Genomic DNA, 23,805 nt, shown 5'->3' on the forward strand with positions numbered 1-23,805 from the left:
ATTAACTACACTATATACACAAAATACAAATACATACCCATCTGGCCAGATTACATTTACAGCAAACTTTAAAGGAATTGTTTCATCATTTTGGCCATTATCCTTAATCTGAAACCAAATCACACATTTCAGCTTCTCCTTTCATGGGTCTACACAGCAGATCATCTGTCGCCATCTTGTCCTCTCCCTTGTGTCCGTTCTTCGTCTTCTGTTACACTAACTGTCCTCATGTCCTCCTTCACACCATCCATGAACCTTCTCTGCGATCTTCCTTATTTCCTACTGGCCTGGCAGGTCCATCTTCAACGTCCTTTGTCCAAGATAATCCCCATTCCTCCTCTGCACGTGATAAAACCATCTCAACCTTGACTCTCTTACTTCATCTCCAAACCGTTCAACCTGAGATGTCCATGGAATATGCTCATTTCTAATCCTGTCCGCCCCGGTCACCCGCCGACAAAATCTCAGCATTTTCAGCTTTTCTGACAGTGCCACTGTCTCGCTACAGTCTTGTAGACCTTTTGGAGCCTTTCCAATTAATAATTAATAAACAGTTATTAAAGATTCTGTGTGTTAACATTCATATGCCTTATACCTGCACTCCAGCATCTTGGGTACAGGCAAACAAACAGTGATGTGATGCTGAAACTTGAATTTTGTGTAAGGACTCTCTGAACTTGAACACCCTGTAACATAGCACCCCAAAGGACATGTTATGAATTATTGGCGGGTCCACTCGCCCACAAGCATCTGCTCTGGTAGTGCAGATGATCGGTCTGACTCCATGAAAGTAAATGTGAGTGATGAGCTCATCACGTCTACTAATAACAGTGTTATTATTATAATTATACCAGAAACTATGTTTTAGGTCATACGTATACTTTGTATTCTAAAATAAAGCATGGAGAGTGATTATTTTAAAGGATCTTTTAACAAGTTGACCAAATGATCTGAGCAACTCAAGTGTAATTTTGCTGTTTTTCTTTCCTCTGGCAGAAACAGGCATGTGACACAGTGGCAGCAGCCGAGCCAAGGAACCAAATGCAAATCTTATCCAAACACAGCTGTTGGTGCTCCTGCTGCTATTGCACTGGCTTTGCAAAAAAAGAAAAAACCAAATGTAATTGACCTATACTATATCAGAACGAGCATCAACTTTGTTGTTTTTCTTTTCACAGAAACTCTGACAATAAAGTCACAATTAGTCTTTGGGTGAAAGTTCAGTCACAGAAATCAAAAACTATACCTAAAAGTAATTAAAGGGAAAAAATAACGTAGTAAATGTAAGGTACAAGGAAAAAAGAAATCCTGTGCTACCTCGGTGTGCGTTTGTTTTTCAGGTGCAGGAAGCAATAAAGCACTGAAGTGGAAGCGGCCAAGATGTCGGAGTTCAACATGGATGAGAACTCAATAATATCTTCACCATTTTGTTTTTCTTCCACTGCCAACATGCCTGTATCCTTCACTTCCACTGGGCAAATATCATTCTTGCTGTTATTTGTTGATCCAGGTGCAAATCACAGTTTAATGTAAAGTAATGAATTTGTACATAATAAAAATCATTGTGTTGACTGCCCTCTCTGATCCAACACCAGCTAGCTTTCTTAGTCCATGCTTTCCTCACCCTCTTGACCAATCAGCTTGGGGCTTGTTGGCCAAGACTCCTCCCCCTTTTATAAATGCCCTTAAGTTGAAAACTTCAACCTTTGGCGGAAAAGGTCTTCGTGCAATGTCAAGTAAACCAACCAGCGCGGAGATTCTCCAACGGATGTCACGTTCCGTGTCCAGCGCGCCAGCCAGATCTGCGGAGACTGTTAAAATGATCCGCACCACCGCTTCACACAGCGGCAACTCAGATTGAGATTTCACGACCAGACCACGCCTCCTCACTTCTCCGCACTCTCAGCCAACTTCTTAACATTTTTTTTTTTCCAAAATTAGGCCTCAGAAGTGGGGTTTTTGTTACACTTTAAATCACCGCAACACAAACATGTATTAAATGAAATCAAAACTGAGATGATCAAGTAACATGAAATTGTTTTAGCATAACTTGCTAACTGCTAAGTCATTTCTGTTTTTTTTTAATTTTCTGGGTGATGAAGCTGCTCATGAGGCAGTGATTCACATATTTATCTGTATGAACAGCTTTGGATTTGGCTGCTTCTGTGACGCTGCTGTCGAGCAGCCGCTGGCACCGTGTTCTGGTGATTGTGGACACAAAGTATATGGTGAAAAGCCACAGTTTTCCAGCTTTGGTGTGTCGTGCTGTGTGGATCATGTTTGAGGGTGTGGGTCCAAACATGCCTCATATGCTCTGGTGATTATCGCTACAAAAAAAAAAAATAGTTGTACGCGGTGTTTCCGTGGTAAACTGTTATTTCCCCTGTTTTCAGTAATGGTTTTAAAAGAGCAACGCAAAGTTGTGATTATCCGCTGGTTGAAGAAAGCTTCCATTCTCTGCTGTTGAATGTAATTGCAATGTCATGAAAACTGAAAAACTCTAAAAATCTGGCCTTAGTCAACAACTGATACCAATCTTGTGTGTGACAATAATGCTGCTGTTTGTGGAGAGGAAACAGTGCAGGTTATTTGGCTGATTGGAGGCAAGGCTTAAGTCTGAGCCTTTACTTCGGCGGAAAATCACAGGCAATGCGGACAAAAAAATGTCTGTGAGACAAATGAGTGTCTGAAGTCTTCTTTTATCCCTCTGTTCATAAAAACGGGCTGTGAACGAGAGTTAATTGCTCTATTTTAAATACACAGCCGTCGCGGAGTGAACGTGCATATCACGGTGCTTCCTTCTGCCTGACACTGTGACACTCTACAGACATCAGACGTGAATGTCTGGGTGAGGAGAACCTGTGGAAGAGCCTGGCCCGAGCATGTCTGATGTATGTCGATTGTCCAGTGTCTCTCCTGCCGTGTTCTCAGTCGTGCTCACTTGGACGTTGACCGGAGAATGTGAGGAGCGATTTCTGCAGACATTTGTGTTCAGCTGAAAGCTGTCGACAGTATTTAAGACTTAAGAAAATGACAAGGCACCAGTCAATGTGCAAATAATAATCTCAAGGTTTTCAAAAGAAACCTTTCAGTTTTCCAACTTCTGGAGTTCAGCTACAGGCAAGTGGACTTGCTTTAGTTAAATGAGGACTTTTCACCCCTCATCCTGGAGGCTTCTTCAGTTCTGACTGACTGGTGGAAAACTCCAGGTAGTTAGCCTCTGTGGACTGGATACCTGTCTAGAATTTAAAACACATCTAAAGTATGTCAAGTTACTGATACCTTAACTCCTGAAGATACAAAGAACCTTCAAGGACAAAAAAATGATAGTATTTCATAAACCATCGTGTCACTGTTTGAAAACCTCAGTATTTTCAAAATGTTTGAGGTGCGTCTAAAACTATGACGTCATGATGCACAGGAGCCATAGTTAGGTCAACTCGTCCTCAAACACGGTGTTGATAGAAAAACCCTCCTGTTCACTGTGAGTCACTGACTCTATTTTACTAACTACCTGAGATGTCTTGGTCCTGCATGTGTGTCTCCTACCTGGATGTAAAAACACTCGTTAAACTAACACCAAAATGGTGATGATGTTGTTTCTCTACATGTTATCAGAGCGTTCACGTCGGTACACTGACAAACCACGATGCTCACCGCAGTGCCCAAATGGAACATTTGATGAATCTTGATCAGTGTGAAAAGGAAAGCTATTATTTTTAGCCATGAATTAGTAAATACTGTTTTTAGGGCGCTTAAAACCAATTCAGTGATGACATATGGCGGATTACTCTCTTAATATGCTTTTAAAATGATGATAATAATTAATTATCAGATAATGAATGACCTGTTGATTGTTTAATTTCTCAAATCCGAGGTCAAACATTCAGTCATTGCAAGTGATGCAGTGCATAGACATTATACACACACATACAGTATGTAGTCTTTGTTTTATTGCTATTGAAATTATATATATTATACTGAAAATTACACTGCAATATACATTGTTATTGAGTTAGTCCCCAGCCATACACTTTAATCTGTCCACGGCCACTATGTCCATGTGGGCCCTATAAGGGTTATATTAGGTTTGTTTTTAGGTTTCCATGGTGGCCCCACCCATGTCAGTGCCCAGTTAGTACCTTTTCCCAGACTACTTGGGTCCTAAGTGGGAATGTTGTTTTAAGTGGACCATTTAAGCAGGTCCCATATGGTTTCAGTAACATGTTCCCCACTTGGTGGGGCCACCATGGAACCATGGACAAACCCGATTGAGACCCCGTACGAATATAACCCTTATGGGGCCCACATGGATATGCTAAAACGAGCCTGGCATCGCTCTTGATAAACATCTTTTTTTTTTTAAAGGGTTACATCTTCCTCCATAGGTTTGACGAATCGTGCGATTCCTGCACCGTTACACTAAAAAAATGTCTCTCTGGGTTAATGAGTGTGTTAGTGAAATGTCGACTCCAGAGGCATCTCAAGCATATTGACTGTCACCCTGTTGAAATTAACATTAGAAATCTCCTCTCTTTCTCGCTCTAAAAAGAAAGAAATCTCCTGTTGATCTCCGCCTGAAGGCTTACTGGGATGTGATAACCCAGGTGAAGGACTCCTGCAGGCGTGTTTTAGATTGTGCTCTGATCAAGAAGGTTATCACAACATCATCTTCCCAGACGTTTGGAGGATGATAAAATGAATCTCCGTAAAAAGGACTTACAATCAAAATCTCTTTCTCCAATCATAGAGGAAACCTTCGAGTGTGCACCATGAGGCCGTGTCCAATTCGGCGAAAATATCGAAATATCTAATTGTCAAGGTTCCGTTCAAATATTCAACATTCAAGAAATATGATGTTTCTTTGTCTGTTCAGGCTGCTGTGGAAATATGGCACGGATAAAAGGCTTATTATAAGGCTACATAAACCAAGACATTTAAATTAAAATCAGATTTTGGGAACATTTTACATTGCAATACAGTAAGAACATGCTCATAGTATGGTTAATACCATAATACCATATTATTTCCACATTCATTTCCATTTTGGTAATAACAACATATTATTGTAGTAATAAGAGATAATATCATAGTAAAACCATGTTATTTCCTATATAATACCCAGGTAAAAACTAGTAAGGAAAATTTATGTAGGCTACCATCAGCCAACATACTTTCTTTTATTGCAAAATTATTATTATTAAAAGTAATGTTTTATGTATCTTCACAACATTTCCCCTTGGATTGTACAGCATAGGCACATTCCTTTTTCAGTTGTTGGCACATTAGTGTTAAATTTACATCTTGCTTTATGTTTAGTTTTTTTATATAAAAATAAATATATTCATACATTCATTCATTCATTCATTATTCATTATTATCATCGCCTTACCACACTGTTACTGTACTGTAATGTGAAGTGTTACCCAGACGACTACCTGGGACATTCTCCATTAAAACAATGACACAACCAACTCGCTATGAGTTGAGTTGATTACACAGATAATTATCTCACACTGAAATGCTCCACTCCCACCTCGTATTCCCGTCTTATTCCACATACTCACATGAAGGCATCACATCTGTATCGGCACATGAATTCAAATGCATCAAAACCCCTCCGCTTCCATCGCTGCTCCCTGCATATCTGCGAATCCCGTCCTACAGAATTTCAAATGCCATATAGCTAATAATAGATCTGCTAATTAAAGCAATTTACGCATGTTTTTGGGGCTCTTGGGTGAGACATGCTCTGGTGGGAAAACAGTTTGTTATGCCGCAGTCTTCACTTAGTGAGGCTCTGAACTCTGTCAGTGACGGTCGGGGAGAGATGAGAGACGAATGAAGGAGGAAGAGGAGAGAGAGTGAGGGAGTGGAAGAGGAATAACTGCTATTTGTACATCACTGAACCATTATTTTATTGACTTATCTTAGATTTAATGGTCACACTCAGGCTGGTTAATATCAAGCGTGATGGTACATCTATATTCTGTGCTTGTCTGTATTAGCGTGAACGTAGGGGGAAAAAAAAGATGGAGCTTTTTATTGATACTATTGATTATTAGCCGCCTGAGTGGAGGCATGGAGGAATCCTTGGGAAGCATCTCTGAGGTCAAGCCATGCAGTGACCTTTAAAGCTGTCCTTTCAAAATATTAATTCACCAAGTAACACAAATCCTGGAGGAATACAGCATTATTCGAGGAGCATGTTGCGACCACCGATCAATACCAGCACAGATGGACAAATTAAAGGTCCATGTTGGGTTGTTTCAGGCAAACAATTTGTCGAAGGTCCTATACACATGGAAACAGAACGAAGCGCAAAACAATTTTGGAAAAGTGTTCCGTAAACCCAGCGTCGTTTAAGGATGTAGCATAGATGCCAGGCCAGTATGTGGCACTGTATTTATTTGTAGAATGTTTTGACATTACATTACAATGTTTAAAATCCCAGAAGAAAAAACCTGGACCTCGTGTGGACGGCCCTTATCCCATCTCGGGATAAAATCGCATAGATTTGTATATTCATCTCAACATTCTGTCTAGTGTCGAAGTATTGAAGTCAAGTGCCTCAGCTGTGGCCACTGACCTCAGAACATGAACCCAAGGCTGAAGAAGAACAAACAAAGAAGAAAAGCACGGACCCCTGAGAGTCTTAGAGCCAGATGAGCACAGACAGCAGTTCACTGAGGATCTTTCAACACTTTCCTTTAGTAGGAAACAACAATAATAATAATAATAATAATAGTACAAATGGGATTAAATAAGAGATAATATAGAGGTAGAGCATTAATACTGGCCTATTAATTTGCATTTTAATATCTATTTGTGTACATTTACTCACTTTTGTTCTAAGAAACTTGATAAATGCTTACCTTTTTTCATGTGTCGCAATTTAGTGTAGACATAAAATGCAGATTGAAGACAAGGTATGTGTATATTATTTCTTATTAAACTGTAAAAAGAATGCACTGTTTTCTTAAGATCATCTATAGAAAAACCCATCAGTCGACCTCGTCTGACAGACATCATCATCGGTGGTATGATGTGATCTGTGGCACGCGCAGACACAACCGTGTTTTAAATCTAAATGAAAATGTTATATTAGTGGATGCTTTGGGACATTGCTAATGATGAGCTTCATACTTTGTGATTTATTGTGGGGAAAATTTTATTTCTTTTGGGGGGGGGGAGGGGGTGTGCTTTAAGAAGATGGTGTCAAACTAAACATTCGAAAATGGCAGCTGAATAAATTCTGCGCTTCTTTTTTGAGGATGAGCAGAAAGGGTTGCAGGAGGACGCTGCAGGCAGAGGAGCTACAGAGGCTTTGCAGGAGAGGCAGATAGTTATCGATCTTTTTTTCAGAATGAGGAGTTGTGTGTGTATCTCAGCGTGTGTGCGTGTGTGTGTGTGCCAGAGCAAAGGTGTGATGACCTGTGAACTCCCAGCCCACAGGCTCTTGTTAAAGCTCCGAGCAGCCTCCTTTCTCCCAGAGGTCGCTCCCCGCACTCGGCCTCGCAGCACCACAGGAAAACAGTGCGTAAACAAGGCAAGCAATTATGTATCACAGCTTTCAGCAAACAATCTGAACGCACACACATGGAAAACAAGCTTTCACTAACATCATTATGTATTCATGTATGCACATTCAGTCAGACCCAAATAATCCCCGCAACATCTACAGAGGTTTGATAGACAAGAGAGATACGGTCTCTACGGTTATTCTGCCTCAACAGTTACTAGTGAAGAAAATAAAGTTCTTATGTGCATTTTCCGGAGAGGCTGATCTTCAAGATTTACTCATGTACGTCACACATAATTTAAGATTTAAGGCTTTAATAAATATGGATGTAGTGCTCAATATTTTTATTCCGCCAACTGGAATCGATTGCAACAGGGACTAAAGTTAAACATACAAAATGGTGCAACATTGTCCCTGAGCGCCACAATATCGTTTATAACTAACTGACTATTTAGTTGCCTTTGTCAATGAGGTTGTGTTTTCATATGCACTGGGTTTATCTATACGGACCTTAATGGACCTACCTGGATTTATTGTGATGGGTAGATGATCATCCAAGTGTGTTTCTATTCAAATTTGGTACATTACATTTTCAAGCAATCTCTACAGATTTAAATGAAGTTCACATATTTATATATATATTATTTATATACAATTTATTTATATTTATATCTCAGTGACAGACCAGGATGAATCTTGTCATGTTCATGTAAGAGGGTAATACCTATAAGCAGGTAAAGTTCTATAGATCCCTGGTGCCAGTGTGTACAACACAGGTGACAAAGGTCTGTGATGGCTGACTGTTCTTAATTCCACTGTGTTTGTGATTAACAGATTAACTCAGTTTAACAGGAGAGGCCGACCACTGGCAGTAGGGATGCTGTTAATCACCTTTTTTTGGCAGGTTCACCAATCCATGGCCTTAGCTTTACCTTAAAGCTAATTAAAGCTGAAAACTAAACCTGTCTCAGAGTCGCTGTCAGCAGTAAGAAATTAAATTATGCATGGTAAATTAGGGAGCATTTTTCAAAAGAGTAGTTTCAGCAGATTCGCTATGAATTAAGATGAAGAAGCAAGACAGGATGACTACATTTATCTTACTCTGTTTCTTATTCCTACCCGACGTTGGCGTATTCCAGCAAATGAAGAACATGTAGCTACTGCAGATGCTCCGCCACCAAAATGGTCTCCAGTGAAGCTTATTAGTTGCATTATTTCTAAGGAAGCGCAGGGGGAACGCCGACAGTTTCATGGAAGAAACAAAGGCAGTCTCATTGGTGTACAAAGATGTCTGATCAGCCCCATCATCCGTAGCAGAGAAGTCCTCATTAGCAGCGAGACTCTGCCCGTCACTGTCACCGCCACAAAGACTGCAGGGATGCTTGTTAGCGTAGGGGACGTCACAGCAGGCCAGCCTTCCCCAATCAAGCCGTCATCAGTTAAGGTCCAGCTCTGTGTAACAAGTGTCGTGCTGTATCGTCAACAGTCACCCTCTTGCCGGCCGTGAGTGTCAGTCGCCAACGCAGCATGAGTAAGTACATGTGAACTTTGACCCGTGCATTGCTAACTCCAGCAGGTCAGCCAGATGTCTCAGGGAAACGGTTCCCCGGTGGGTTACTGCACACACCATAGTGATGGAATTAGGCTGCATCGCTGTGCTCTGCTGGTCTCAGAGCAACTCCTGCACTGACCTCTCCTCTGGTGTCACACGCGCGCGAGGGTCTATAAAGGTAGAATACGCCACAGTGGACATTGGTCACTTATGTTAAAGTCATTAGCCCAGTTTTTCCATCAGACTGGTACACGGACACCCACTCACGTGTGGGGACTCTCTAAGCCAGGGCTGTCAAACATACGGCCCGGGGGCCAGAACCGGCCAGCCAGAGGGTCCAATCCGGCCCACAGGATGAATTTGTTAAAATTTCACACTAATCTAAACGTAATGTCAAATGCTCCAGATACCCGTGACTAAATGTTTGTGCCTTTATAGATCCAGTGTGATGTGTAAATAGTAAATTTAGGCATGATATTGTTGAAATTGCACTTATATTTCTCAAGAAATTTCATGTTTTGTAAGATTATCCTTCATTAAATGTAAAACAAAGGAGAAAAAACAAAGGAGTTCTTGTTGTTCATAGGTTATTATGCTATTATTTTACTATTTTTACTGGTCCGGCCCCCTTGAGATCAAATTGTGCTGTATGTGGCCCCTGAACAAAAATGAGTTTGACACCCCTGCTCTAAGCTCACTTCTAAGCTCACTTAAGTCGACAATGTCTTCAGATTATGTTTTATCCTGCCTTCATCCTACATCCTTTCCCGTACTGTACTTTCTAAATTGCTCACTATACTGCACAAAAGGGTTTAAATCCCCATATTCACAAACGACTCAAGTGCTATTAACTTCAGACGGTTAAAAAGTCTGAAGTTGCTAGAAATTAATGATCTATCAATGCAGGTGTGAGTCGACCGTGATATAAGAGCACAGGACAGGCCATTTGTTTATTTTCTCCACAGTGTTTACACACCTTCAAACAAAGCGCAGTTAATTAAGATCCGCGAGATAAAAGGCCATTTCAACACCAACATACGCCATTTAGATTATCATGTAGCGCCAATTACCGTTGGCAGTCTCATTAGGCAGAGATTAAACTTTGAAAGCTTAATTCTTTAACGATGGACCACTGTAACATTTTATGCCACGGTCAAAACAACATACAATGGAATGAGATGGTATACAGAAAAAACATGTCACTAATTGGGATTTTACGTTCGACTGGTGACTCACTTGAAACATGGCTGCCAACAGGATCACAAGGAGAAACAGATTTTAGTTGTTTCAGAAAAAAAAAATGTGATGAAATCAAAGCCTGGTGAATTCTGTATCTTAAACACATGTTTTCTGACTGGAAACTGAAGTTACTGTCGCTCTGCTCACTCCCTGCACCAAAGTCCATGAAGGAAATCAGGCTGTCTAACAGCGAGATAAAGTTGCACACGTGGCACAGTTAAAAGTACCTCATACAACCACACTTCACAAAAAGCCACCGTTGCTTTACACTGACATGATTTCCAAGAACAGGCTTGTATGTACTGTATACCTGGCAAACTCCCTGTAATCTGTGATGAGATGACAATGTGGAGCACGTATAATCTCACAGGCTCAAACAGATTACATTTACTAGAGAGCTAATAATTGAGCTCATCTCATTGGTCAGTGGTGAGAGCCCATGTCAGACCACTTCAAAAAGCTTTGAGGTTTGAGTCAAAGTCTTGACTTTTAATGTCCATGTGGTCAGTTTAGAGTTTAAAAGGAGAACTGAACAGGTTCTGATGTTGCAGCGTAACTCACATACAGCGTAATGGTAGAGGATCAGAGAGTTTGAAGGAGAACGTTTTTGACGAAAGCAACAAGGTCCTCGAGTACTTAACCAAATTTATCTGCCTGGAAATTTAGAAATGGAAAATTGGCGTCATGCATATTTGCGTCTTCTTGATGTGGATCGGCAAGATTGAGTATGTTTCCCTTTTTGGAATTACCACCGATGTTTAAAGAAGGACTCACTAAAAGGCTGTATTACATCCACATGTCAACACTACCTCTTCTGCTCGACCTTTGGCTCTAAAGACAACATTTATAAGCTTTTTTTTTTATAAACTGTATAATTTTCAATACATTTAAAGAACGATGTGACATAGTGATTTCAGCCTTCTAACATGAGGGGGAAAAATGGAAAAAAAATAAATGTTTAAAAAGGAAAGTCAAGTACCAAACAGAGTGTGCCATCACTCAGTGTCAGACAGGAAGACTGAAAACATGGGTACTGTTCATGTTACTGACAGCTGTCTCCGTCAAGAAGACTGCAATGCCAAGATGGGATGTGAGGGATTCTTGAAATGTGTGTTTTCTGTACTTAAGTCTGTTGTTTGGATCATTTGTGCACTATTCTTTCTGGATTACTGGTAAATATTATGAGTGTTGTATGTTGGCATAAGCGTTTACCAAAATATCCTTAATGCTCAAACAAAGGTGTAACTATACTGTTATATTATGTTCATAAAATACACAATGCACACACAAACATGTATGTGCACGCACTTGGAGGTGCTTCATGCACAATGTCAATCTGCCCATCTGACATATCACCACTTCCTTTCACATTGACTTTCAAAATAAGAGCAGGTGACTTTGGCTTTTCACTCCTTCCAGTGTAAACGTATATGCTGTGTCTCCACTACATGGTCCCAGCTGGCCTCGCCTCACCTCAGCTCAACAAGGTTTGGTTGTGTTTTGTGTGCTGCATGAAGCTGCTGTAACTCACACGCGACACACGCAAACCAGTGACTTGTAAAGCAGTTGTTTTCAGTGTGACTGAATCATTAAAAAGATTTGTTCAGTACTTCCTGCATGACCGGAGCACAGACAGCAGCAGGGGTTGTGATGCGGCTCGCCGGTCTCTGTTAAATGACGAGACTATGGACATTTCCATGGTTCCAGGTGTTTAGGATTGTGAAGGATTTTTAACTGACTCTTGTATCTGAAGTCTTGCTCATGCCTCTTCCTGTGACGGTACTGACGACGTCGCGCATAGTGTCAGCTCAGCTCGCTTGGAACCCTTCAGGTACTAAAAAAAAACCACTTTCTACCACTTTATCCTCCACCAGAGAGTCGCAGGCGGTGCTGTGCCAACCTCAGATGACATAGGGGCGATAGGCGGGGTACACCCTTGGACCGTTGACATATTTTATTATAGTAGTTATTATTACAACAACAAAATAAAGTGGTTTGATGTAATCTTATTCCACCACATTTGTAAAGCATTAGCCGTAACAGGATGTAGTAACACTTGTGGCACAGATGTGGTAGTGACAGTGTGTTCTGTGGACAGGAGCCCTTCATCTTTAGCTTCATTGAACCAGATGCTCGTATATAAAAATGATGTTATTTTAATTGGAGCCACGCAATCATTCCATGTAAGTGAAGTGATGTCACTGCATATTTGTGGTCATTCCTGGTGGGTGGAGGATGTTTCCCGCGACTAAAATACTTTTTTTTAAAAAAAAGGAAGGCTTGACTGGCTAATATCAGCTATATGACAAACGGCTTCAACAATAAAGAGTTAGCTAATTATGTTGAGGGGAAAACATGTGGTCTGCACTCCAACAGGGACAACACGGACTTCATATAGCTCAGTACGTCCTGCCAGAGGACTGCAGTCGAAATGAAAACCTGCTGGATAAAACTGGCAGACTTACAGGAGTGCATATCGGTGTGCGCAGGCGTTTAAATAATGAAAGAAATGAATAAATGGATGGAAATGTTGTCACGACTTTGTCGGTCTTGACAATGAGACTTGAACTCTCTTAAGGTCTCTTGATGAATCCACTTTACAGATATTCCATGAAGTCCCTACAACATAAGGAATATTCTGCCCCCGTAAAATACAGCATAATACAATACAAGACCAAGGCCGGACATACTGATACACAGACATTCAATCGTGTAAATCAATAGATAGCAACAGAACACGAACTGGATACCAGAAGAAAAACACTAAAAATATCAACTTTCCAAATTCCTTGTCACATGACACCATGGAATTCTGCAAGTTGAGAAAGTGGCTGATCAATGAATGAATCAGTTCATTATTAACCAATATCGGATGGTTATTGTCAGCATCGCCCTATGCCGTGTAACAAAAACCTAAATTGGCATCTTATATATGACCCTAATATCCCTAATAGTTGTTGAACGATGCACCTTGTTTACCTTTGTTTCTTCTGAAATTGCCTTAGAAATAGGGAGATGAATACTTGAATAGTTGGAGCAATGTCTCTTGCGTCTTAGCAGCTTCATTTGCAACGTCACAAAAAGCAAACGAGATAACAAAGACACACAGTGCAACTAAAAATGTACTTTTCTTGTATCCCGAATGAATGCGAAATGTCCGGACGCCAAGGTGCTGCGCCATGGGCCCCAAAAAGTGTCCCTGAGCCCATTTTGAGAACCACTGTTGTACATTATCAGTAGATGGAGTCTTTTTTTTTTCTTTCCAGTGAAACAAGAAAAAAAAAAAGAACACACACACACACACTTTACTGGTATGTATCCATGAAAGCGGTTCTAACACAATCATTAAACAACATCATTCCCTCTTTTTTTCCCCATTCAGACACAAATAATTTCCACCGCTGTGACGAGTGCTGCACAAAAGGCAGCGTTTCACTGATGTGTACCAATTATGGAGAGATGGGTCACTCTCAGCTTGCAGGCTCCCAGCATGGAGTCAGGAGCTACACACATACTGATTCTGCTGCACCGAGGAAAAGGGTGTGCTGTGTTCAAGGCGGCTTTATGGCACTTTCTCATGTCTGAGATCAGCATCAACATCAGAACCTAGAGCAAATACCAATATCAGTCTTAGAAACCCCTTCAACAGCCAAACTGTGAGTATCACACTTGTAAAACGATGATTAACAACCAGTTCAAACGCATAATGCACCAACTGTGTAAGCACTCTACTGCTCCTGTAAATAAAGCCCTCAGCATGACTCAGCTAAAACGTGCTCTTTTTCTAACGTTTGATATAAAATGATTCACAAACTAAATTCAACTCGACATTTTTCCGCTTAAACGCAGCCTCCTGCTCGCACACTGTCTCTCTTCACAGCCTGAGATTCGTGCATAAGGGATGTGAAATTTAAAGCTGTGGTGCGTCATATTTTAAATCATTTGAATTGATTTCTAAATGGACACACGAGACGTCCGTCAGCCCCCACGTGACTCTCTCTTTGTTTCTCGGTATAGCAGGGTCCGGATCTCCGGCGACATTCCCACACTGCACACAGGAAGCGATTGGTTTCGTGTCAAGACGGGAGGAGGCGACTGCGGCGTTGTGCTAACAAAGCAGCCATGAAACTTTTTCATTCAGCAGTTTGATTGGGACAAACTCTTTTAACAATGCTATCGTCTCCGCCCGCCCGGCGCTGCTGCTGTATATACACAAATGCACCCTCAGTCAGGTCTGATAGGATGAAGGAGGCAACTTATGAATGATGTTACAATGTTACGCACCGCAGCTTTAATTTAAAAAAAATAAAATAAATTTAACCTGATATCTGATATGTTTAGTATCAGCTCATCCCTACTAACACATAGTTTTGATCATCATTGTTATTATTGTAAGACTCCTATAAACTACCGTGCTAAATGTGAATGTAAACAAAGGAAATACAATAAAGTCTGTTTTGGGAATAAACAGCTCGTACCTGAACAGATGTGTAGAAATGCCAATAGACAGTGAAGTGCCGTCCAACAGGCAGGCATCATTCAAATCAGCTGGAAAACGGTGTAAATCCAGTGTTTTTGTTGTTGGTTGTTTCATTAAAAGCTCAACTTTTGCAGAGTTGATGTTAGGAAGCGGGATCAGGATCGGACTGAAATATTTAGATAAAGTGTTCAGCAGCAGCAGCAGCAGCAGCAGCAACAGCGCAGTGTCCTTCTGCTGGAGCCAAACTTCACAACATCAGCCCGAGGAGTCATCGTTATTAGAAATAATCCACTTCACTTGGATTTCCTTTTCCACTCGTGTCCAACTCCTCACTCCCCAATGCTGCCAACTTCGCCGAATTCATCGATATTAGTTCCACTTCACAGGGAGAATAGAGAGCATGGAATGCACGGAACGGGACGCGTCTCCACTTTAATGGTTTAAACGTGCAGTGGCTTCATCTGATCCCTGCTTTACTCCGGGCTGATGTGACTGCACGGCGCTGGTTGGATGAGGCACCGCGCGTCTTCTGCGCACTGCTCCACTGCTCCACTGATCCACTGCTCCGCTTTGGTTTTCCTCGCGAGTCAGAGGCTTTTTTTTTCTGCTGCGCACAGGAGATTCCTGCGAGTCAGGCACCATTTAACCGCACAAGGATACACAGCAGTCACAAGCACTTTTTGCATAAAAGGCTCGTCCCTTAAGAGAAAGACTCCTACAAAAGGCTGCAAAAGAAAACTCCAAACTCCTGAGTGTGAATGTTAAAATGTGTAAATTAAAGTCACACTATCCTGGCAAACAATGTGTGGTTTATTGATGTATTGATTATTAAACTACTTTCAATTGACAGTTGCTTTGAAACACAATGACAACAACAATTGTCCAAAAATAAATACTTTTTGCACTGCAACTTTACTGTTATGTCACATGTTACTGTGATTTAGCAGCATGTACTGTATTTTCTACGAGACTTTTCTGAGTTTATTGTACTTCAACTTTGTGTTTTTTTATTGCAATTTAACAGTATTTCACTTAGAAATACTGTATTTTTTCTGTAAATGACAGTATTTTCCAATATAAATAACCTTTTTCCGCTGTAACTTCACAATTGTGTCATATGATGCTGTGATTTAGCACTATTTCTTTTTTTTTTACTTTTCAGTATCTTCCTGTATAAATACTGTTCTTCATACATTTAACTTCACAGCTGTGTCATATATTTCTGAGATGTAGTGGCATTTTCCTTTATAAATATTGTATTGCAGTGAAACCCCCGTTAAATCCTGGAACTATTGGAGAAATGCAGGTTCCTGTGTGTCTTGAGTTAATACTGGATATTATGTGACCTCACTTAATGGTTCATACTATTTTTATCCTCCCATCAAGGTGTGTACTTCCCATGTGTCCTTATTAAAATTTGAAGCTGCTTGTATAGGGAGAATATATATGTACACATATATATATATACATATATGTATATATACACATATATATATATATATATATATACACATATATATATATATATATATATATATATATATATATATATATATACACATATATATATATATATATATATATATATATATATATATATATACATAGAGGCATGTAGATCTATATGTAGAGGAAACCACCAGCAGCAGCACTGTGAGATCTTATTTCCATGAGGGGTAAAGATATCGATCAAGGTTTTTCCTCCTGTGACCTCTCAATGCACCACTGGGAAATTAAGACAAGCCGTCTACATTTTAAGTCTATTAGAAAATAATTATCAAACATATCATGTCCTGATATTAAATATGCTAAAGTAATAATCACATCCATTATCGTATGATAGAGATATTGTGCTCACATTAAATAGAATGGACTGAGGAAAAATGAATCCACCCTGAAGTGCACTGTTGTATCACTGGCCAAGTCCTAGATATGACTTCTACATTCTGAGTGTGTCAGCACTCCCCCTGCTGGCTGCAGGGCGGAAGCACATGCTTGTAGTAGGCCACCGTGTTTTATTATTATTACTGGTAGTGATAGTAGTGGTAGTAATAGTATAGTAGCTAACTTATGTCTTTATTAGAAATGTTTCAATGTGTGTGCTATTATTGTGAATTATGCTTTTATTGTGAAATATGTTTTCAAGATCTTCAGTGGTTTTCGGTCGCTTTGCAAATTGGTTCATTGTCATTAAATCCCCTCAAAGCTCTCAGAGTTCGTTAAAAGAGCTTGACATCACGTTTCATTTAAAGCAAACTTGGAGTAATGTAAAAACAAAATTGTAAAATCAATGTCCCTGCAATAACAGTTACTCAAAATAAAACCTAAAAATACTTTTATTTTGTAGTTTCTTCCTATAGTGTGTCATCTTTTCACTGACATTTTCCCGTTCCCAGTCCTCGTGTTTACATTTTCACTGTTAAATACCCTTCCCTTCTACATTTGGAATATGTTTTATGTCGCTTTTGCTGTATACTGCGGCCCTGCATCTGTGTCCATATTGTTGAAAACCCTCTGTAACAACGTTTACTTACACAGCTGTGATTGCCCCCCCTATCCTGTCCTTTATCAGTCTTAGTGGACCCAAGCAGAGCCATGACAGTTTGTAAACAAGCAGTAAAGTACAGAGAATTACCGTCTCATCACAAGCACATTACTGCCTTTGTCAAATATGCACTCTATTTCTTTGATTCCTCTCCACCCCTCTCATTTCTCTCTTGTATTTGTCTTGATTTTGTCCAGTTTCTCTACTCTCTTCTGCACTTGTACAGCTGTGCCACGATTCTTCTTTAAAAACAGTGAGAATAAAATCTGTTTTGGGAGTATACACCGGAAATCAAAGTCACGGAAAGAGTGTCTCGGCCAAGACAGAAAACAGGACAAAAACCAAATCAATCATATAACATACTTACGGAGCCCCAGACATGACATTGGAAATAAACTTGTGCCAAGAAATGCTAATTCGATCCCACAAAATAGTTATAATGTAGTATTATAAACAGAAGAGGGCTGAAGCTTTGGGATGGACAGAGATAGAGTGATTGGGAATGAATTACAAAGATATTCTATTCAAAAGCCTGGCATTGCAAGGAATCATTATTAGCGAGAGGCATTTAAACAGAATATTACGTAAGAGGCAGGTTACTTTACCGGCAGAGGTATGACTTGGATGCAAGTATAGATTTCACAAAACCTCTACTGCTAAATGTCTCTGCCTCCAAATCATTTACACATATGTGCCCAATGAGATCAGATTATTCAGTTTCACACACATTTGTAGCTTGCTCGAGGTAGATTTATTTTTATTCCTCACTGTGGCTCTGTTATTCTCACTATACGACCGTATGACAGAGCCCAGTTGGTTAAACCTGACTGACTGCAAAACAGCACGGTAATACTGTGGAGGACAATATGTTCCTGGTCATGAAATGTCTACATAATTAGTCTAAAATCATATTGCTCTTGGGAATAAGCGGGCAGCTGTGAACAGAGAGCTTAAACAAATTAAGGTTAAAGGGGATGATGGGGTTCAGCAAGGCCTGGTGCTTTATTCACACCAGGCTTTCAAATAACAACAGATGCAGTGCTTGTGGCTATATGTGCAGGGTTTGTTTAAAAAAGACAAAAAAAATCACACTTTTCACAGTTGGTTAAAGCCCAAAGCATCTCCAACACCAAATATTTCCAGGAACAGATGGTGGAAAATGGTCACAAAAATATTCACGTCTTCATGGCAGCAAAATGCATAAAATGGCAAGAATTCAAGGAGACACTGCCAAGCACTGATATGTTTTTTTATTTTTTTATTTTATCATTATTAATAAAGTGGTTCTCTGGAAGCTTCTGAGCCAGGAGAGAAGAAATAAAATCCACAAAGCCAAATATAAATAACTTGGAATCTCCATGGACTAACACTGGGACTCAGCCAGTGGTGTGCACAAATATTTCAGGGGCTCAAGTGAAAAAAGGGCACCGACTCATTATTCATTCATATTTATTCATTCATTTAACTAACTATACACTCATTCAGATGTTTAATAGGCCTACCGTTAAATGAAAGTGGGAGTTCCTATAATTCCTTTTGTTTATATTTAGAACAGATTGCAAAAAAAAAAACAATAACAGCAAGGTCCCTTTAATATGGAACTATCCAAGGCCAAATGTCTGTATTGTGTCATAAATATAACACGTGTAAGGAGGCAACATAACAGATAAGATCATTCAAGGAGCCACAAACTAGCCAACAGTCAACATTACAGTGGAAACACAAAAACTGGAGCCACTTTAACTGCATTTCTAATCTCTATGCATCCCTATTACTATGTACTTATTGTCCAAATTAAAATAGAAGAAGAATAGACAAAGAAGCAGTGAGGTCAGTCAGTGGAAACCCGCTTCATTCTTCAAAGTGGATGGTCAAACAAGTTTCTACAAGTAAAAACACAATTTTCTTGGAGAAATTACAACTCTAGTTCAATTTTCAAGAATTGAAGCTATGGACCACATAAAAACCACTGTTTGTGACAGCTCTTTGGCTCCATCAATTCGCCCTATTGTGGATATATCTTCGCCTGTCACATTCACCCTCCATAACACATCGGGGCAAGAGCGTATACAACCACCCTGACTCCATTCTTCCTGAGCTTTCCCCAAATTGGCAAAGTGACAGTCGTGTGTTTGGTCATATTAGCTGTCACCACTTCCTTACAACTTCTCACAATGACACTGTCATCTTTCTTCCCCTGGCCCGAGATTTTAGATATGAAAAAAAAAAAATCATCGAGAGAGAATCAGACTTTTACCTGAGTATGTCTATACAGTGAGCTGCATCAGATTGAAGCAATTAATCTTGTCGTTTAGGTTTTTTTAAAATGTGGTTGTATGAGGTACTGACACAGCTCTAACACACCTGGAAACTGAAGTATTGTTTGTAAGTCGCTCATTCTCCTGCACCAAACTCCAAAGACAAAAATCAGCAATTTCACATGTTGATCCACTTCTGTTTTAAAAAAAATGACTTCCGTGCTTATAGTCCTTCACTCTGATTTAGTAAGGTGACACAAACTGACCAAAAACAAGGCAGCAGTAGTTGGCGATTAAGTGTGAACAGATTACAAACTTAATTTTCCAGTCAGAAAAGGATGTCTAAAAAGAGCTAAAGATGCTGGTCTCTGTAGCAGAGGGAACAATCACAGCAGTGTGTTGTGTCAGTACCTCATACAACCACACGTCAAAAAACCTCTTTAAAGACTGGGGAAAATGCATAATAAGCTGTGCATTAAAACATAAAAGGCCAAACCTATTATTTCAACGTGCTGCAGGTTTTGTAATCTCCACACCAAGGGAGTCCGCAGGGAGAGAAAAGCTTACACTTAAAGCTTTGTTCCTCCTCAACACATCCCTATGTCAGAGCCCTTATCGTTCAAACTCCAAGTAAAAGGCAGAGGTTATTGAAGTGTATTGGCTTTGGACACGGCATTTGAGTTCTCCAGCTGCTGAACTGGTGTTAAGTAGCATTAGAGTCTTTGTCAGCAAACAGAGACACGGTCCTCTTCCTGGGAATTGGATTCAATATCTTGTCTTTCAGAGGACAAATACAGAATCAGCACAAACTGCAGCACCACTTTACTTGACTGCCGACTTTGTTGAGGCTTAGTGCAGAGATTTATCTAGAACCGTTTTGACAAGTGTACAACAAATAACTGTGGCTTTTAAAAACATGATGCACATCAGTCAGTCATCAAATGAACCGTACCTTTGTATCCAAGGCTGTTGTCTTGTCCAGATGCAGGTGTTTGGGTGATGAGCTCATTGTTTGCTCCTTGTTTATCTGTTTGTATGAGAACAACAATACAATATCCTTTCAAATAGTAGTCAAATCCTTTTTTCACTTACATTTATAGTATATTAGTTTTAACAAATGTGTTCAGTGTCAGCAGTGGACAGATACAAAAAACAGTCTTAGATAGTTTGGGAGTTTGTATTCAGTTAGCTAAGAATTTGAGTGACACATTAAAATAAGAAAACAAAAAATTCTTAATTTTATTAAATGAAATTAAATTGAATACAAATGGTATTAACTCAATATACAGTATGTTAAATGTGTTGCACAGTCACTATGTCATTAGTGGTTATAATCATTTGTCTGTTCTTATGCTCTAGTGCTAACAAAGCAGTTTCACAAGCTTCTTCTAGCCGTGTTTAAAAAAAAAATAAAATAAATAAATAACGACATTGCAATTTAGATGATGAGTCATCAAGCTGAAGTTTGTTTGATCGTTTTCTGAATATATTAATTCAAACGGGTAACCTTGCAGTGGAAATATTGCTTTGGAGGCTCAGTATATAAGTCAGACAGAAGGTGAAGGACATGAGAACCTTCCTGTCCGCACAGGAGGAATATTATTTCAGTGTAAGCAGAAACAGGATTTAATGCAGCACCAATGTCACACTATAGCTGAGTAGATATGGAAATAAAATAGCTTTACATGTATCATTCTCATGGTCTTTAAAAACAATGCTCTGTCCCCTCTTTTCCTGAATTAAATAATAGCATAATTATGTTCAGTAGGTCTGGCCGTAGAAAAGATGAAATGTACCACTAGAGGGTGCCACTACTCTATCATGTCAGAGGAACATGAACTGAGGAAGTCAATAAACGTTTATGTTGTTGTTGATTTAGACATTTTACCTAATAAAACATGTATTATTAATATAATTAATAGTTTTATTATTGATTATACAATATAATTATTTTACTTATGTAATCATTTGTTGTTTAATGTTAAAATAATGTCTATATGTGATGTTTGTCTGGGGATATACATTATTATTATTGATGTTATTATTGGTGTATTCTAGTAGTGGCAGTAGTAGTAGTTGAAGTTGTTAATTTTGAATGAGCTACTGTATACTGGAGATTCCCTGAGCAGATGAATAAAGTAATTTTTCCTCTGATGCGGTTTGATTTTTTAACTTCCGTATTAATGTGTTCAATTTGATGTTTAAATTGAAATTAAACCACTTTGAAAAAAAAAGCAACTCAAAGAGATACGTATGTGTGCAGAGTGTGCAGCGATGCATATAAGTGAAGTTGTAACTGACTGTAAGTCCCTCCCCCTGCGTTTAGCTGAGAAACTGAGTGAATATATAATTTATAAAAATACCAGTTGCCTGTGGATATGAAAACTGTCCCGCAGGATTAATCTTGATCCCCTGCAATGTGAAAAAATTCAATACATTCAGTATTACGAAATCATTAAACACTAAATTATGAAAAACATCAGTATATAGATTTATATCCCTATTGGCAGTTGTGTTTTTCAATGTGTCCATGTCCCCAAGCCAGGAATGTGCCTATGGCAGACAAACCTGACTGTATATCAGCACCTTAGTTTTACCCTCCAAAAAATAACCTATGCCTTTAACTCCTCAGCCACAAGAGGATAGTATACCTTCACCTGTACTTGGTGCTGATATTTAGATGGGATCACTTCCTTCACCCACACAACGGCTTCTCACCTGATGACATGTCCATAGTGTGGCTGTGCTGCACCTGGCTGACGTACAACAGGCTGATGAGAAGGAACATGAGAGGCGAGTGTTCAGCCTTCATGGTCCCAAATGGTTCAGAGTGTCTGAATAAACCTGAATGAGAGGAGAGAGAAAAACACATCAGGACATTAAGCTGGAATGGAGATAAAGATCATGCGTATAACAAATGACCTACACATTATACATATGCCGTGTGTGACCTGCATTAAAACGCAGTTGAAAGATGTTCTCACAGTCAAGTGACATATTTCCTGCTCCTTTGGGGTTGGAACAATCGTCACCATAGACTCTCGTGCTGCACTAGCTGTACTAGACCCCGCCCCCAAACACAGACATTTGCGCCCAAAGAGCACCACAGCAGATGAGACCCGTGATAACGGAGTCAATCAAGTCTTTATAAACTTTTGAGGACGTCAAACTAGTTTGAAACAACACCATACTGCCACAGCAAGAGACAACTCTCCGTGTCTCTCTCTCCCCCTGTGTGTGTGTGTGTGTGTGTGTGTGTGTGTCTCTCTCTCTCTCAAAGCATTAGGTCGATCACCCACCACTTCAATCTGCGTCAGCTGTTTTTTCTTTTGATTCGTGTAGGTGCTTTTTTCCTCTTTTCATGAAAACATCACCAGCAGCCACTGATCTATATACTGTATATATATATATAACCAATATATAACGGATATATTAAGAATGATTAATCATTGCAGTCCAAATGTACACTCTTCTATCATGTTGCCAAGAAATGTGGTTAAAGAAGAAGAAGCTGCAGTTTTGCACTTTTCAGTGAATCAGCATGGTTGCCAAGATCCATGGACGGTGCCACAGGTCCATTTAGTCGGCTGGTATGTTGTCGGGAGTGGGAGGCAGCGATCGTTGCTTGCCAAGAACTTCAGCCACTGTTGTAAGCTCAACGGTGGCTTAAGTTCAAGGGAGTATAATGAAACTTGGAGTGGCTGCGACAATGACTCTGTAACAGGAAGTTACAAGGAAGGCCTGGCAGGCTAACTGGATAGCATGCTATCAAAAGTATTAGAGTTTTGTCTCGGTTAGGTATGATAGTATTACTACCCAGAGCTTGTTTTCAAATGTAGATACACAACATACAAATAATGTTGCGTCGTTTCTTTTCATGAAGACGACAAAAAAAACAATAGCACGAAAAAGTCACATACTGCAGCTTTAAGCCGTCTCGTCGTAAACGATTCTCATTTACACTTCAAGGAGATGTGTAATTATTGTTTCCTTCACACAGATTTTCCCAGTGGCATCATGGCGATAAAGCTGCTGGTGAGCGCGTGTGCAGCCATGTTACTGTGTGAAATTCCACCACAAAGAGGCAGAGCAGACAGATGGACTTTCCTTTCAGCATCCTGCCAAACTCTGACACCGTTTGTTTCGGCCGGACCCAATCCACAATCCATTTCTGAAATATCCCAAGACGCTACAGTACATCTGTAAACC

General features: G+C 39.8%; 1 protein-coding gene across 2 annotated transcripts in view; it reads right to left on the bottom strand.

Moving 5' to 3' along the window:
- Positions 1–23,805, bottom strand: part of LOC122779636 (roundabout homolog 1-like) — a 128,735-nt gene that overhangs the window by 94,375 nt on the left and 10,555 nt on the right. The window contains exons 4-5 of one of the 2 annotated variants that reach the window (XM_044042179.1): positions 22,315–22,440; positions 20,549–20,623 (exon numbers count right to left, since the gene is read on the bottom strand). In XM_044042179.1, the coding sequence (XP_043898114.1) occupies positions 20,549–20,623; positions 22,315–22,408 (169 nt within the window). In that variant the 5' untranslated portion in view covers positions 22,409–22,440. Of the gene's footprint in view, positions 1–14,791; positions 15,360–20,548; positions 20,624–22,314; positions 22,441–23,805 lie in introns of those variants that run through there. The other variant, XM_044042180.1, reaches the window with a different exon arrangement.

This window comes from Solea senegalensis, linkage group LG13 (assembly GCF_019176455.1).
Source record: "Solea senegalensis isolate Sse05_10M linkage group LG13, IFAPA_SoseM_1, whole genome shotgun sequence".
NCBI classification, from domain to species: Eukaryota; Metazoa; Chordata; class Actinopteri; order Pleuronectiformes; family Soleidae; genus Solea; species Solea senegalensis.